The 18,882-nt window shown below is 41.8% G+C and overlaps 1 protein-coding gene across 1 annotated transcript in view; it reads right to left on the bottom strand.

Moving 5' to 3' along the window:
* LOC140205470 (F-box only protein 47-like) overlaps window positions 1-17,068 on the bottom strand; it is a 55,013-nt gene extending 37,945 nt beyond the window's left edge. Inside the window, exons 1-3 of the mRNA XM_072273078.1 lie at window positions 16,864-17,068; window positions 9,429-9,590; window positions 2,526-2,602 (exon numbers count right to left, since the gene is read on the bottom strand). Of these exons, the coding sequence (XP_072129179.1) occupies window positions 2,526-2,602; window positions 9,429-9,590; window positions 16,864-17,068 (444 nt within the window). The remainder of the gene's footprint in view (window positions 1-2,525; window positions 2,603-9,428; window positions 9,591-16,863) is intronic.
* Between the last annotated feature and the right edge of the window lie 1,814 nt (window positions 17,069-18,882).

Below are 18,882 nucleotides of genomic sequence, written 5' to 3'. Positions count from 1 at the left end.
GAGCAGGTGGCGCATATCACAAGTCCTGGTAATGCAACCACTGACTCTAGGCAGACAATCTCTAAAGAGTATTGATAATGGCTGGAGTCACCCATCCTGTAAAGACACTGCCCAGAAGAAGGCAATGGCAAACCACTTCCAAAAAAAAATTTGTCAAGGACAACCATGATCACCAATGTCATACAACACAATACATAACAAATGAAGAATTAGCAACAACTGGAATGTCTTTAGGATGTGGGAGTAAACCACAGTACTCAGGCAAACCCACAAGAAGGACATGAAAACTCCACAGCTCTGAGATCAGCAGCAACACCGATCCACTGGCTTAGTCAGCAACAGCACAATTTCTGTATCACTGTGCTGCCTTATTAAACTTCTGTCTACAAATCAACAGTCCCGAACTCCCTCTGCTTGTTCAATAACCTAACCAATATGCTGCCATACCCAATACAAGGTCTGATTTTAAACTCAAAGCCTGTCAAGAATAAATAAAGCCAATTACACTGAACAAAAAAGATTTTGCTTCCTGTAAACACGAGGAATTCTGCAGATGCTGGAAATTCAAGCAACACACATCAAAGTTACTGGTGAACGCGGCAGGCCAGGCAGCATCTATAAGAAGAGGTACAGTCGACGTTTCAGGCCGAGTACTTTTTGGTGTCTCTTATAGGTTTTGGGCTGCTGATCATGAAAATTGCCATGAAATTTCCCTATCATACTCCATTTTTTTGTAATTACCTATATTTGTTATTTCAATTCATAATTCAAGTCAATTAAAATGTTGCCCACAATGTAAGCTGAAAAGTCCCCTGTCTTGTCCAGGCACATCTGGGCATGCCTAGCCAGGGCGGATGCTGCACGGCAGGACACTTTTTAGAAAGGTTATCAAAGCATCACGCACACACCGTTCTATGCATTGTGTTTACATGTGTATCCGTTTTGTGATCACGTTGATGTGCATACTCTACGTGCATAGCATATTGTGCAAACTCATTATAATAAACTAATTGCATTTTCAGGAGTATTTGTGATAGCAACGTATCTCGCCAATGTTGGAACAGCCACAATACTTTGTTATATTTGTGGCAAGTATATGCTTAAATCTCAAAGTCAGAGCATGACTCCTCTTATTAAGAAAGTTAATGAGCTCTCCCTTGAGTGTAAAATGAACAACAAAGACAAAGCCTGGGCTGCTCATGCTTTTTGGATTCCCATTTAGACCTCTTCCCTGCAAAACCTGATGCTGTCAGTGACAAGCATAGTGAAAGGTTTCAGCAGAACATTGCAGTCATGGGAAAACGGTATCAGAGCAACTGAAATCCATCAATGCTGGCTGATCATCATTGGATACTTAAGCGAGATGTCTCAGACACTGAGAACAAATGAAAATCATCAACAAAACATTTTTAACTTAGTTGAACTATTGCAAAGTGTCAGCACCGTTATGTAATTAAATGCATTATATTCAATAGAAGTTAATTTCTTGATTCTATAAATTCCAACATGATACAAGTAGTCTGAAATTATATTTGTGTTCAGCAACAAGCTGTTTATCATAACGCAAAAAAAAACTACGAGGAAGCAACACATTTGAAAAAAAATTGTTGTCTGGTATTATAAGCACAAAAGATTCTGCAAATGCTAGAAATCCAGAGCAACAAACACAAAATGCTAGAGTCAGGTAAAGGGCTGATGAAGGAGGAATCTGATAGGAAAGAAGAGCAGACCATAGATGAAACAGATGAAAGAGGAGCATCAAAGGGAGATGATGGGCAGATGAGGAGAAGGGAAGGTTTAAATGGGGAGCCAGAAAGGCAAATAGGGAAGAGAGAATGGAGAGGAGGGAGAAATTACCAGAATTTAGAGGCTGAATATGGTATGATATGAGGTGTTGTTCTTCCAATCTGAGAGTGGCTGTAGAGGATGTCAGAATGGGAATGTAAAGTAGTATTAAAATAGGTGGTCTCTGGGAAATCTTGCCTTTAGTGGAGGCCAGAGCAAAGGTGCTCAACCTTCTGTAGTTTATCTCAGTTTATCCATTATTACTTTACTCTTCTTATAGCTTGACCAATCTTCCACTAAAATGTATGTCACTTTAACTACTCCAATGTTCTTCTGGAGAATGCTTCACCCGCCAATACATCCAGTACTCTAATGCAAACCCAATGTACTGTAAAAGCTAAGATAGAAAGGGAAATTCAGCACGTTCACCAGAGAAGAAAAACAACTGGAACGTCTAGTCAGTGAACAGGTCATTTCAAGATCTAATGTTGGCCAGATTTACTTAAAAGGTTATAAATCTCGTCAAAAAGCTGATCAGTGCAGTTTTTATTTTATATCTCTTTAACTTCTATTTATGATTCAAGTTTTACAGAACAACCCAGGCTGCAACATTGGGCAACCAGTAAAAATTATACTGTAACAGCTTAAATGCTGGCTTCTCAAATAAACTGATGCTATCATTTACTGTATATACACGGCATTCGGTGGAAATTTTTTTTCAACCAACTGCAATACCTTACCTTCAATAACTGTTTCTGCACAAACTTTAGTCTTTCCTTTGTGGGAAGCAGAAGGGTACATCTTTTAAATAGCAATCCTGAGTGAAAAAAAAACAAAAGTTAGTATTCTGGCTACATGGTGCTGCATAAACAAGGTTGTGATGACAAAATTAATACTGCTATATCCAATCAACTTTCAGTCCTGAGTGAGATCTCAGCTGAAAAATGTATTGGGTTCTGAAGAATGTCTACCACTCTTTGATGCAGTTTCTACTAAATAGGGAAGAATCTAATGAAAGGGGATCAGAATGGCTGGCAGTAAATAGTGAAAAGCAACAGTTATTTACAGTATCTATGTATCTGGTGACACCATGCAGAACAGGCCCTCCTGGCTCAACCAGCCACACCGCCCAACAATCCACCCTAGCCTAATCACAAGACAACTTGCAACGACCAACTAACCCACGAACCAGGACGTTTTTGGATTGTGAGAAGAAATCAGAGCACCGGGATGAAACCCATGCAGTCATAATGAGAACATACAAACTCCTTACAGAGAGTGCCAGAACTGAACTCTGAACTCCAACGCCCTGAGCTGGAATAGCACTATACTAACCGCTACACCCCCATGGCAGTTAGAGGAACCAAGAACAAGCACAGTCCAAAGAAGAATTAGTGAAGGATGTCAGAAACTAGGAGAAATGAAAAGTGAAGGAGGAGATGAGGTAATTGTAAGAGGATCCAGTTTAGAAATTATGCTGGTAAACATAGACAAGGTGTTTTCAAATGTAAGAATCTGAAACTAGGGACCATATACAAGGCAATTACTAATAATTTCAGTGAATTCATGCATAATGGTCATAGTTATACAGTACTGTGCAAAACTCTTATATATACACCTAAGTGTTTTGCACAGTACTGTAGTATTTTTTTGTATGCACTGTACTGCTGCCGCAAAAATAAACTAATTTCATGACATGCAGTATGTAAATGACGATAAACCTGATTCTGATATGGGGCTCTATTGTGGACTGACAGTGGGAAGGGGGCAGGGAGAGGGAAATCATGGTTGGGAAAAGGGGAAGGAAGAGGGGAGGGAATGGGAAGCACCAGAGAAACATCCTGTAATAATCGATAACCAATTGTTCGGAATCAAATGACCTTGCGTCATGTCTCAGGTCTGTCTGTGTGTCTGCACCCATGCCAGCCCCCCACCACCACCTCTGGTACTCCTTCTCTGCCACCTGTCCTGCAACCCTCCCATGGTATTCCACCCTCGCCGTTCCAACAACCTTTGCTCCTGCAAGACTTACAATCTCACTCTCCACTCCACGCTGACAAATACAGTGCTGTACAAAAGTCTTAGGCACCCTAGCTATATATATATGTGCTAAGACTTTTGCACAGTACTGTAGATTTATACAGTATGGAAACAGGCCAATTGACCTGCAACACCCATGCCACCCAATGAGTACCCATTCATAATAATACAATCTTCAGCACATGGCCCATATCCACAATATCGAGGCAGTTCAAGTAATTGTCTGGATACTTTTGAGATGCAATCATTTGTGATTTTCTCAGGCCCTGCATTACAGGTGCCTATATTTTTTCAGGGTGAAAAAGATCCCTTTAAATCTCATCTAAATCTCTTAACCCTTACACTAAACCTATATCCTTTAGTTGGTCATCTCTGATCAGGGGAAAACTTTCCTGCATTTTATCCCCTCTATACACTTCATACTTTTATATACCTCTATCATAGGATCAAAAGATGCAGAATCCTTGTGAGTGGAGTTAATAAACTGCAAGGTAAAACTAATAAAGTAGCCTCCAACCTGATGGCATGAACATCCATTTCTTGAACTTCTGGTAATGCCCCACCCCTTCACCATTCTCCATCCCCATTTCCCTCTCTCACCTTATCTCCTTGCCTACCCATCTCTGGTGCTCTTCCCCCCCCCCTTTCTTTCTTTCATGGCCTTCTATCTTCTCTTATTAGATTTCCCCCTTCTCCAGCCCTGTATCTCTTTCACCAAACAACTTCCCACCTCTTTACTTCATCCCTCCCCCTCCCGGTTTCACCTGTCACCTTGTCTCTCTCTCTCTCCCGCTACCCCACCCCACCTTTTAGCTCTAGTCCTCATATTTTTTTCTCCAGTCCTGATGAAGGGTCTTGACCTGAAACATCGACTACACTCTTTTCCATATATGCTGCCCGTCCTGCCGAGTTCCTGCAGCATTTTGTGTGTGTTGCTTAAAGAGGGTGATGTTATGATGCTTATGGGGGATATCAATATACAGGTGGATTGGAAAAGAAAGGTTTGTGCTGGATCCTGTAGAAGACAGCATTATTGTTATTTTCCTTGTAGTTTCACTTTTTCATGTGGTTATCATATTACTTGAATTAATTGATTTAAGCAACAGAATTTGAATGGAATTTATTACTGCTAACAAAATTCAAAGTAAATTTATTACCAAAGTACATATATGTCATCATATCTAACCCTGGGATACATTTTTTTGTCACAGTAAATACAAAGAAACACAATAGACCAACAAGACCAATGTGAAAAAGACAGCAAACTGTGCAAATACAAAAAGAGAAAATTATAATAACAATAATAATAAACAATAACTATCAATAACATGAGATGAAGAGTCCTTGAAAGTGAATCCATAGACTGTGGGAACATTTCAGTGATGGGGGCAAGTGAAGTTGAACGAAGTTATCACCTCTCGTTCAAAAGCCTGATAGTTGCGGAGTAATAACTGTTCCTAAACCTGGTGGTATGGGTCTTAAGGCTCCTGTAACTTCTTTGTGATGGCAGCACCAAGAAGAGAGTACGGCCTGGATTGTGGAGGTCCCTGATGATGGATGCTGCTTTCCTGCCACAACTCTTTGTGTAGATGTGCTCAATGGTAGGGAGAGCTTTACCCCTGATGGACTGGCTGTATCTACATTTTGTAAGTTTTTCATTCAAGGGCATTGGTGTTTCCATACCAGGTCGTGATGCAACCACTCAATATACCCTCGACCACACATCTATAGAAATTTGTCAAAGTTTTAGATGACATGCCAAATCTTGGCAAACTCCTAAGAAAGTAGAGATGCCGCCGTGCTTTCTTTGTAATGGCACTTATGTGCTGGACCCAGGGCAGATCCTCTTAAATCAATAACACCAAGAAATTTAAAGTTTCTGACCCTCTTCACCTCCGATTCCACCAATAAGGACTGCCTCATGGACTTCCACTTGCCCCCACCTAGTAGTCAATAATCAGCTCCTTGGTTTTGCTGACACTGGGACATTGAGTGAGAGGTTGTTGTTGTGGCGCCATTCAGCCAGATTTTCAATCACCCTCCTATATGCTGATTCATCACCACCTTTTATCCGGCCAACACCAGCATCTATGGAAAAGAATACGGAGTACATAGGAACAACACCTTATGTTCCATCTGGGTAGCCTCCAACCTGATGGCATGAACGTCGATTTCTCGAATTTCCAGTAATGGCCCTCACCCCATGGTGATTATGGACATGTTGTTGCTAATTTGAAGTAACTTGGGTCTGCAAGTGAGGAAGTCGAGGATCTAGTTGCACAAGGAGGTCTTGAAGCTTATTGATTAGTTTTGAGAGAATAATAGCCTTGAATGTTGAGCTGTAGTCAATGATGTATGCACCTTCACTGTCCAAATGTTCCAAGGATAAGTGAAGAGCCAATGGAATGGCATCTGCAGTTCACATTTGTACTGGTAGGCAAACTGGAGCGGACCCAAGTCATATCTTAGGCAGGAACTGAGATGTTTCATCACCAACTTCTCAAAGTACTTCATCACAGTGGACGTTAGTGCTACTGGATGATAGTGATTAAGACAGGTTACCACGTTCTTCTTAGGCACTGGTCTAATTGAAGCAGGGGAGTACCTCAGACTGCCAAAGTGAAAGCTTAAAGAATTCAGTGAACACTCCAGCCAGTTGATTAGCACAGGTCTTTAGTACTTAGCCAGGTACCCCCTCTGGGCCAGATGCTTTCCATGAGTTCATCCTCCTGAAGGATAGTCTCACTTTGGCCTCAGAGACTGAAATCACAGGGTCATCGGGGCTGTTGGAGGTTGTGAAGGTGCCTCCATGTTTTGATGGTCAAAATGAGCATAACAGGCATTGAGCTCATTTGGGTATGAAACCTTGTTGTCACCTATATGTATAAATTGGTATAAGGCTAGACAGCATTGCAACAGTCTCTTTTTGCCTTCTTGCTGCTAGGCTCTCCTTTTACTATTCCCTTTTCATAACACCTTTGTTGTTTTAGAGCTTAATAAGCAATCATAAGCAATAAGTTTTATGCCTCATTCTTGACTTCTGAGGAACCTCGGTTCAAAAACATCAGTATCCGACAATCCCAAGAGAAGGAATTTGTAGAATACCTACCTTAGAATAACTTAGAGCAGCTTATGGTCAAGCCCACAGAGAAAAGACAATTCTGGATTGGTTCTTGTGTAATGAACCAAATTTGATTAGGGAACTTAAGATAAAAGAACCCTTAGGAGGCAATGATCATAATATGATAGGAATCACCCTGCAGTTTGAGAGGGAGAAGCTAAAATCGGATGCATCAGTAAAGATTTCTACAGAGGCATGGGAGAGGAGCTGGTCAAATTTGATTGGAAGGAAATGCTAGCAGGGATGATGGTAGAGTAGGTAATAGCTGGAGTTTCTGGAAGTAATTTGGAAGATGCAGGATCAGTTCATCCCAAAGAAGAAGAAGCATTCTAAGAGGGAGGATGAGGTAACTGTGGCTGACAAGGTAAGTCAAAGACAGCATAAAAGTAAGAGGGAGGATATACAACAAAAAATAGTGGGAAGTTAGAGGATTAGGAAGTTTTTAAAACTTAACAGAAGGCAACTAAAATTGCAATAAGGAGAAAAGATGAAAAATGAACACGAACTAGCCAATAATACAAAAGAGGGTACCAAAAGCTTTTTCAGGTATATAAATAGTAAAAGAAAGGCAACAGCGGACATCAGACTACTGGAAAATGATGCTGGAGAGGTAGTATGAGGTATACGGAAAAGGCAAATGAACTGAATAAATATTTAGCATCACTCTTCACTGTGGAAGACACCTCAAGAATGCCAATCACAAACAAGAGAAAGTATGCAGGTGCTGGAAATTCAAGCAACAGAAAAGAGTACAGTTGATGTTTCGGGCCGAGACCTTTCAGCAGGACATTGGGTCTCGGCACAAAACGTCAACTGTACTCTTCCATAAATACTGCCTGGCCTGCTGAGTTCTTCCAGCATTTTGTGTATGTTAACAGATTGCCAGCAATTCAAGGGTATCAGGGGCAGAAGTGAATGCAGTTGCTATTACTAAGGAGAAGGTGCTTGTGAAGTTGAAAGGTCTAAAGGTAGATAAGTCACCTGTACCAGATGTACTACACCCCAGGGTCTTGAAAGAAGTAGTTGAAGACATTGTGGAGGCATTAGTTGTGATACTTCAAGAATTACTAAATTCTGGAATGGTCCCAGAAACCAGAAAATTGTAAATGTCACTCCACTCTTTAAGAAGGGAGGAAGGAAAAATACATGAAATTATAAGCAAGTTAGCCTGTCTTCAGTGGTTGGCAAAATGTTAGATACCATTACGAATAATGAGTTTTTGCATACTTAAGAGGCACATGACAAAATTATCCAGTCACCGTGGTTTCCCTAAGAGCAAATTATGCCTGACAAATCTGGTGGAACTCTTTGCGGAAGTAGCAGGCAAGATAGACAAAGGATAGTGAGTGGATATTGTTTACTTAGACTTTCAGAAGGCTTTGACAAGATGCCACACGAGGCTGCTAAACAGGATAAAAGCCCATGGCAATACAGGAAAGATACCAACATGGATAGAAGATTGGCTGCCTGGCAAAAGGCAAAGAGTGGGAATAAAGGGAATCTACTCTGGCTGGTTGCCGATGACTAATGGTGTTCCACAGGGGTCCATTCCTTTTCACATTTTATGTTAATGATATGGATGATGGAACTGATAGGCTTTTGGCCAAATTTGCAGATGATACAAAGATAAGTGAAGGGGCAGGTAGTGTTGAGCAAGCAGGGAGTCTGCAGAAGGACTTGGACACATTATGACAAAGGGCAAGGAAATGGCAGATGGAATACAGATTAGGAAAGTGTATATATATATCCATCACATTACCTAGCTAGAAAGTTTTTATTGTGCTATAAATTCTGCTCATTTTTATGACACTCTTTAGCATGAGTTCTACTTTGAAATTACATTCAATGGCCATGCTGCGTTTTCTAGATGTGGTATTCTTCCTCTATGACCAACATTTAAAACCCAGGAAGTGGGGGAAGCATCTCAGAATTCTGCTTAATAAGTTTAGTGTGACTCTCATTAATTGTGTATATATGTATATGTTGAGAGAGAAGTTAACTATGCACTAAAGTCTGTCTACTCCAACCCACTCCCCCAGTCATCAGTCACCCTGCCCATTCAGCCACATACACAGGTCATAAATCACAAACATTTCAGCACTGGAGGAAACCACTTCTGCCTGCTGTGTCTATGCCATAGTAAATTCCAGTGGTATATGTAGTCCCATTCTGCTACTTTTATCCCATTAGTTTTACATTATTCTGTCATGTTCCCCGATGTTATAACTGAAATCTGCTTCAATAAACATCTGCGCAAAAAATAACCTTTTTTATATACTCTATTAGAAAATACATTCTGCTTCATATGAACTACACCAATGGACTAGAAGCCCAGTGCATAGCTATTACCTTTGGATTAATACCATGGCAAATTGATTTGAAGGTATAGTGAAATTAAAATCTGCATAAATATCAATTTGAAAACTTTACAACATGCCCTTAAGCTCCACTTAGTATGTCTTAGTCTGTTCTAGAAAGTTACCTAAGGATTTGTAGTGTTCCAGTGCAACTGATCTCTTGGAAACATCAGTAGAGTGGAAACCCTCCAATAAAAGCCGTCTGATTCCTGATGAAGTGGCAATGTAACCCACAACCTGAGTGCCAACCATTTTTGATGCCATACTGAGAATACTGATGTCTGTTACTGAGAAGAAAGGAAGACAAAATAAGGTATCATATCTGATCATTACCATAACACTTGACTTAAGGACATGGTAGCATTTGTTACCTTACTGGTAATCCAGAGGCCAAAACTTAAAATCTATCAAATGCCACAAAGATAACTGCCAGGATTTACATGATTTTTTTAAAATGATGAATAAAAAGCTGGAATTGCATTAGTAATGGTGAGTTCATAACATTGCTAGACTGCCAAAAAATCTGGTTTATTAATTCTCTGAGAAGGAAATATGCCTGTGTTTTGATCTGATCTATGTAGGACTGGAAGTCCATGGAGTCAAAGAGCACAGAAACAGGCCCTTTGGCACATCTAGTCCATGCCAAACTGATATTCTGTCTAGTCCCATCGACCATAGCCCTCTATACCCTTCTCTTCCATGTACTTATCCTAACTTCTCTAAAATGTTGCAACCGAATCTGCATTCACCAATTCTGCTGGTAGCTCATTCCACACTCACACCACCCTAAGTGAAGAAGTTACCCTTAAATATTTCATTTTTCACCCTTAACCTATGGCCTTTAGTTCTAGTCTCATCCAACCTCAGTGAAAAAAGCATGCTTGCATTTACCGCACATAATTTTGTATACCTCTATCAAATCTCCCGATTCTCCTACATCATCATCATCAGGTACCGTGCCCAGTTTGAGCTTTGACTGCCATGGGCCACACACTCCTGTTTCGGGTCAAGTGGATCAATTCATTGGTATTCATTTCCAGTTCTCTGGCTGCTGTCTCCATCATCATTTGTCTTTGTCTTCCTCTTGCTTTCTTCCCTTCAATCTTTCCCATAATTACCGTGCATTCTAACTCCTCTTTCCTAATCACATGTCCAATGAAGTCACGTTGCCTTTTCATGATCTTATACATTATTTCTCTTTTTGTGTTTGCTCTGTTCATGACATCCTCGTGAGATATTCGTTTCGTCCGTAATATTCTTTGCATCCTCCTCAAAAACCATATCTCTGCTCCTTCAATTTGTTTCCTCATGTTACTAGATATTGTCCAACATTTTGAGCCATATAACATAACTGGCACTAGGGGAATAGTCCAGTGACAGCGTGGAGAGACAACAGACAGCCAGGAAAGACTGGCACTGGGGGTGTCAGGATTGGCAGTCCGGGCACCAGCTCAGAAGAGCACCCACCTCTTGAAGCTTCTAGTTTACACGGAAAAACATACCCTTGGGGTCCTTCGAGAGGGAGGGAGAATGATGGACCCAATCAGACGGATACAGTTAATTACAGGGAACGACTACAACCAAGAGCTAGGATAAGGGGCTCTGAGTGTCCAGTGTCTTGGTGTGGGAGAGCGTTTTCCAGTATTAAAGGTTTTCGAGTCCACCAAGCAAAATTGAGGTGCTATTCCATCCCAGTGGATGAAGATGAGATTACTTCCCCAAGCATAGATGATGTGGTCTTTTCAACCACTGATTCACAAGCCACAGCGATTCGCTCTGGAGAGAGTCATCATACTCCAGGTCAGACGAGAGATAACCCAGGTCAGGTTTCAGGCCACAGTACCCAGGTAGATCCTTTGCATGATGGCGGTGGTGAGGAGGTAGAGAAGAAGAGGAAGGTCAAGTGGCCAGCAATGGCAGATGAGAAGGCTTGGCGTGTATTTGATGGGGATATCAGTATGATGTTGGAGAATACTCTCAGGGGAACATCAAAGAGAAAGTTGGAAGTGATGGGCGATATGATTTACGATGTTGGAAAGTACAAGTTTGGTTTGGTTGAGTTGAAGAAAGCAAAGCCTACACAGCAACCAAGCAGGCGCCAGAAGATTAGTAGGTGGAGGAGAGAGCTTAGATCGTAGAGACAGAGGTGGAAGGTAGCAAGTGAGGGTGACAAGCCAGGGCTTTTCTGAGAGCATTTTCGAATAAAGTTAGCATCACTCTGTCATGCAGAGTCACAACGTAAAAAGAGAAGGAAGAGAGAGAAGGCAAAAAAGTCGTTCTTTGAGAACCTTCACGAGTTCACAAAGAAACTGTTTGAACAACGTAAGAGCGGGCAGCTTAACATCTCTCAACAAGAACTTGAGGATCACCTGGCAAGCACGTACTCTAATGAACAGCGGGACATTTGCTTGACATTCAGGGCTTATGAAGCCTACCAAGCCAGGAGTGAAGTTCGATCTGTCATAACCCAAACTGGCAGAAGTCGAACGGTTCATCAGAAAGGCAAGGCCAGGCTCAGTGTCAGGACCTAATGGAGTGCCGTATAAGGTGTTGAAGAAGTGTGAAGAGCAGAGGAAATACTTGTGGAGATTGTTAAAGGTGGTGTGGAGACAAAGTGTTGTTCCTTTGTCATGGAGTGAGGCTGAAGGCATATACATCCCAAAGCAGGGAATTCTTCTACATTGAATCAGTTCCTACCAATTTCACTCCTGAATGTAGAGGGGAAGATTATGTTTGGCATTCTGGCAGAAAGAATATCTTCATTTGTAATTGAGAATAGATTGGTAAATACATCTGTGCAGAAGGCAGGAATACCAGGCTTCCCAGGATGCCTTGAACATTCTAGTATGATATGGCATACCGTCCAGGAGTCAAAAAGGTTGAGAAGAAATCTGGCTGTAGTTTGGCTTGACCTGGCAAATGCATATGGTTCTGTTCCCCATGTCCTGATTGAGTTTGCGATGGAATTCCTATGGATTCCTGCTAAGGTGAAGAACTTTGTTATGCAGTACTACAACGATTTCCAGATGAGGTTTTCCACTCAGCAGTTTACAACTAGGTGGCAGAGCTCGGATGTTGGAATTCCAATGGGATGTGCGATTTCACCAATCCTTTTTGTGTTAGCCGTAGAGGTCATTGTGAGGGCTGCAGAATCAGTGGGACCAGGTATCGCACTTGATGGTGGGGGGGAGTTACCACCAATACAAGCGTTCATGGACAATCTCACCCTTTTGGCTCCCAGCACAGAGGCAGTGGAAAATGTATTATCTAGACTCGAGGAGCTAATGGATTGGGGAAGAATGAAGTTCAAGACCAAGAAGTCAAGGAGCCTTGTTCTTAGGAGAGGAAAGCTGGTTGACTTTCATTTCACCCTTTGTGGAGAGGAGATTCCATCCATTCGGGACCAACCAGTTAAGAGCCTCGGGCAACGGTACACAGAGGAGCTGAGAGACACCAAGCGAGTTCAAAAGACAGGAGAACAGATCAGCAGAGGTCTAATGTCTGTTGACAAGCGTGGCTTGCCTGGCAAGTTGATGTTGTGGTGCTTGCAGTACGGACTGATGCCATGGATAATGTGGCCACTAACTGTCTATGAAATGACAATGTCCCACGTTGAGGTAATGGAATGGAAGATCAACAAGTATGTGAAGAAGTGGCTTGGAGTACCGAGCAGCCTCACCAATGTTGCAATTCACAGTGGCCAGACAAAGCTTACCATCCCGGTGCAATCCCTTGAGGAAGGGGTCAAGGTAGCTAAGGTAAGATCATTCTTGATGCTTCGAGACTCAAAAGACCCTGTCATCAAGAACACTCGACCGGATGTGAGATCAGGCGGGAAGTGGTCAGCCTGTGTAGCAGTTGATGAGGCAGAGTCTAGATTGAAACACAAGGAGACGGTTGGGGCTATCCAGCTAGGCCGCCAGGGACTTGGATGGACAACTCACAAGTGGTGGTCATCTTCTACAGGTAAGGAGCGCCGTGAGCTTGTAACACAAGAAATACGAGAGGTAGAGGAGAAGAAGAGGTTAGCTAAAACAGCTGGCCTGGCCAAACAAGGGGCTTGGACCTGGTGGGAAAGTGTGAACAACGACATCTATCTTGGAATGTTCTGTGGCAGATGGAACCACTCCGCATCTCTTTTCTACGCAGAGCAGCGTACGATCTGCTCCCAACACCTGCCAACCTCAGCACCTCGTATGAAGATAAGACAGACAGGCGTGCTGCTTGTGGCAAGAAGGGAACACTTCAACATATTTTGAGCACATGCAGAGTCAACCTCTCCAGCGGCATGTACACTTGGAGACATAACAACGTTCTCAAAGTTGTAACAGAAGCGGTTGAGCAGAGAGTACTGCAGCACAACTTATCTCATGCCCCATGCTGCACAGACATCACGTATCATTTGTGAAAGAAGGCCCCAAGTCAAGGGTGTACAGCGCAGGCTCATGATCAAGCATACTTTCTTCAACCAATGATTGGTGTGTCAAGGCCGACCTGGACAGGAAAAGCAGTTTTCTGGAGCAAATAGCTTTCACCACATTGTGTCCAGATATAATCGTATGGTCTGACACCAGTAGAGAAGTAGTTATTGGTGAACTCACAGTCCCCTGGGAAGACAACATCGATGAAGCCCATGAGCGCAAATTAACCAAGTATGCAGAATTAAGATCAGAGTGCAGAGACAGAGGGTGGAAGGTCTCATGCTATCCATTCGAAGTAGGCTGCCGTGGGTTTATTGCGTTCACTTTCCAGAAGTGGCTGCGTGACCTTGCCTTCACTAGAAGAGAGATCAAGTTAACCAGCAGGGCTGTAGCTGAGGCAGCAGAGAAAAGATCAGCACGGGTGTGGACCAAGTATGTCCAGAAGGGCAGATAGTCAGACAGTGTAAACATATCTTGCAAATCCTTCAGTAGTTGCATAGACACCTGAAGAGCAGACTATCTGTTGGATGGAAGTGACCAACAATTCTGATAGAGGCAGATGCCAAGTTTTTAAGCTCACCAGTGGGAGGTGGTGCTTTAGCACTGCTAGCCCACCACCTCGAGGGAGTCTCGATCATAAGCAGGCCGAAACTCCTGAAGACAGGTGACAGATCAACTGATGATCCCACTGGTGATAGCATAGGACAGTTAACATCTTAGTCCACGTGTATTTTTAACTCTAACTGGATAAACGTAACATTTCAGTACTCTGAGGCAGGTTGTCATGCCTAGTTTAGTATTGGTCAGTATACTCTTCATTCTCATAAAGGTGTCTTTTGCCATCCCTATTCTTCTTTTGATGTCTATGTTGCACCTGTCGATTCTCCTACACTCCAAGGAATAAAGTCCTAACCTATTCAAACTTACCCTATAACTCAGGTCCTCCCAAGTCCTGGCAAAACATCTTTGTAAATTTTCTCTGTGCTCTTTCAATCTTATTGATACATTTCCTGTCAGTATATGACAGAATTGCACAGAGTACTCCAAACATGGTCTCACCAACTTCAACCCAACATCCCAATTCCTGTACCCAATGCACTATTTATGAAGACCAATGTGCCAAAAGCTCTTTTTATGACCCTATCGACCTGTGACACTACTTTCAAGGAATTATGGATCCGTATTCCCCGATCCCTTTCTACTGTACTCTTCAGTAACCTACTGCACCCATGTGGACATATGACAGTTCCATGGCAGAATACCATCACCTAAATTTTTTATATATTATCTTACATCTGTATCTCTTCTGTGCATTCTTTTAAAAAGCCTGGATATAATCAGTCTATAATCAGTATTTTCCCTAACTCCCTATACTCATTGCGTGCACCTCTTCCCCCTTTGCTACCTATGTCACTGTGGCAATATGCCCCACGACCTCGGGCTGCCCACCCTCTCTCGAGAATTTTGTGCAGTCGCTCTGAGACATCCTGGACCCTGGCACCTAGGAGGCAACACACTACCCTGGCTTCTCTTTTGCAGCAATAGAATCTCCTGCCCATTCCCCTAACTACTGAGTCTCCTATCAGTACCCAACTACCTGACTTTACCCTTCCCTGCTGAACCTCAGAGTTGGCCACAGTGCCACTGGTCTGGCTGCTGCTCCTGTGTCCTGATAGGTCATCCCCCCAGCAGTATCTGAAGGGGTATACTTGTTGCTGAAGAGAATGGCCACAGGGAACCCTGCACTGACTGCTTCCTTCCCTTACTTCTCCTGGTGGTCACCCATCTACTATCTAAAGCCTACACTCTGGGTGCAGTAAAAGACTCAACAATGAAGTTTTCAGTCCTCTGGATGGTCCTGAGTACATCCAGCTCCAGCTTCAGTTCCAGTTCCTTGACCTCGTCAGTCAGGAGCTGAAGTTGGGTGCACTTCTTGCAGATGTAGTCATCAGGGAGACTTTTAGGTACCCTGAGATCCTGTGTCACAAGAAGAACATTCCACCGCCTGAACTACCATCCTGGCTACACTTGTTATGCCTCTAACTTCTCAAACTTAAGTTCTAGCCTGTGCCTGTTCTCACTGAAGCCAGTTGAGCCAAAGCCTGACCACTCTAATGTTGTCCACTCATTCAACAGCCACTTCAACTATGGCTGTCACTCAAACTCTATTTCTTTTTATTGGCCCTTGCTATTTAACCATAGTTAATATTAACCAAATCAATCACCTGCTCCACAGAAAGTCCCAACAGGCCCCACTTTCATTTGTTAAAACTGGCACATAAAGTCCACAAGGAACTGTCTCCAACTCACTTTGAGATCTCCCACGATCTCGGTAGTTTAATGATTACCATTTACAATAAAATGGCCATCAACTGTATTCATTCAGTTAATAAATTGAATTTAAATTCTCCAGGTGTTGTTAAATCTGAACTCATATCTCTGACACAAACACATATACACTCTCTCTCTGTCTCTCTCACACACACAGAGCCCAATCCATCACAGGAAAAGCCCTCCCCAATATTGAGCATATTTATATGGAGCATTGACCCAAAAAAAGCAATATCCATCATCAAAAGCCTCCACCATTCAGGCCATGCTCTCATCTTGCTACTACCATCAAGTAGGTGATACAGGAGCCTTCGGCCTCACACCACCAGTTTCAGAAATAGTTATTACCCTTCAACCATCACGCTCCTGAAATAGCGTAGATAACTTCACCCACCACAACTCCAAACTGATTCCACAATCTACAGACTCACTTTCAAGGATTCTACAATTCATGTTCTCAGTCTTATTTATTTTTCTATGGGCACAGTTTGTCTTCTTTTGCACGTCGGTTGTTTGTCAGTCTTCGCGTATGTATAGTTTCTTTTACAAATTCTGTTGTATTTCTTTATTTTCATGTAAATGCCTGCAAGACAATCTCAAGGGAAATGCACTTTGATAATAAATTTTACTTTGCCTTTGATTTTGAAGTTCTGGATTGCTAATCCAATAATTTAAACAGAATGCTTCTATAGCCTATGGCCCCAACATGAATTTTGTGACAAGGAGTGAAAATAACTAAGGTCAAGCAATCAAATACAGAGAGAAATAAATGGATTTGCATAAAAAATACATATTGTCATAATAGTACCTGAAAGATAACACAACACTTTGTGAAAGACTTCAACTGGAATAATCTGGAAATAGCCGCAGTTATTCTGTATATGAATATTTTCCAGTGTGTTGCCACCTTTCTTGGATTGTAGAAGTCTGCAACTTCTTCTGTATTTTTGGTTTGGAAAGAGGGTGAAACTATTTATTTTCAGTGGTACCTCACCTTCTTCCACAGGTTTCATCTGTCATTTGCAAAAGAAACAAAGAACTATATTCAGACCACTTCCTTTTCCTCCTCCCTCCTAGTATGGCCCAAAATGTCAAAAGCATTGGGCTATGACAAGAAACAAGGTGCTTTATTCATCTTTATTTCCCTCCATAGATGTTGCCTGACTTGGTGAGTTCCTCCAGCATTTTGTGTGTGTTACTTTAGTTGATCAGAAAATTGGTCTAACACTTATCTTTCATCCATGCAGTCAATCTTCAGAAAGCCATTTGAAAGACAATTCAGAATCTGATTAACATGACAGTTTTAATCTGTTTGCAAAATTTCTAAAATGTTGAAATGACTTGAATGTTTGCATCAGATTCTGCCAATGGAAGTTTTCCACAGTTCTGATATGAAGTACAAAATACTGAAATAGAAGAGCCGTGGTAAAAAATTAACAACTAATACTTCTGCACATGTACATTATCCACTCATAATAAAGCATCCTGCTTCTTGACACAACCCGATACTTTGCACAAGCTAAGAATTATCTCCATGACACGTGTTCTTTGGATGTTTACTTCAGATAGTTTCTTTGTTCTCTGTGACAGTAGTTACTCCACTACACAAGCTTTCAGTCTTTATGAACTGGGGCCCATCTTTACATTTTCCTTAAGCAGATCATTGTGCCTAGGAATCAAATTCATCATAACCAAATATCACAAATGTAGTTCACTCCAGAAAACTGTTGAATGAACATTATAGCCTCAGCATTATGTGCCGTGTCATAAGATGTGGGCATCATGGTCCTTGACCTTGATTGTTCTTGGTAAGTTTTTCTATAGAAGTGGTTTGCCATTGCCTTCTTCTGTACATTGTCTTTATAGAAGATGGGTAATCCCAGCCATTATCAATACTCTTCAGAGATTGTCTGCCTGGTGCCAGTGGTCACATAAACAGGACTTGTGATATGCACCAGCTGTTCCCATAGCTTCACATGACCCTGATCAATAGGGTGGGGAAGGGGTGCAAAGTAGGTGCTATACCTTGGCCAACAATGACTTGCAGGCTTGCAGAGACACCTTAAACTCCTTTGGTGGAGATTTATCTCCACCCCGCCACCCATTATAGGCTAATGGGTTTAATTATTTAAAAAGCAATTAAATTTAATAATTAGATGACCTAAATCTAAACAGAAGATTTCTATTAAAATACAGAACTTAACTATATATGCACAATGAAACACTTTCCCTTCATCAGCACTGATGAAGGGTCTTGGCTCAAAACATCAACTGTTTATTCCTCTCTGCAGATGCTGCCTGACCAGCTGAGGTCCTCCAGCATTTTGTATGTATTGCTCTGGATTTCCAGCATCTCCAGAGTCTCTTGTACTTATCAAACATATTCCTTGAACTGTAATTTAGTTTCTAGAAGTGGATTGAAAGTAGGGTCCATGGCCATAAACTTACTTGAGTTCATGGCATCATTTTGCTTCTATATTTCTGACAATTTTAAGAATACTGAACAATTGGCCTTGTACTCCCCAATGTGTCTTGGGGAAGCAAATCTCTTGATCTCAAGTATTTTCTTGTCAAAAATATAAGGAAAGATATTCGTATAGATTGAAACTCTCTAGCCCAACATTCTGCAGTCTGGCATCCTCTAAACCTGTACTTCAGATCTAAATTAATTGACCATGCTGACTACAATCAAATGCTCACTAAGATCTATACTAACTGGTAGCTAATTCACCCAACTTTTGCAATCTCAGCCAATAGCTTTTCTGACTTCAAGAAACTTTGGTTTCAGACAGCTCTTGGAACCTTAAGTGACCAAGAAAGTTTATAC

This window comes from Mobula birostris, chromosome 11 (genome assembly GCF_030028105.1).
Source record: "Mobula birostris isolate sMobBir1 chromosome 11, sMobBir1.hap1, whole genome shotgun sequence".
NCBI lineage: Eukaryota > Metazoa > Chordata > Chondrichthyes > Myliobatiformes > Myliobatidae > Mobula > Mobula birostris.
Note: the sequence above shows the minus strand (reverse complement) of the source record. Positions and strands in the feature narration are given on the sequence as shown.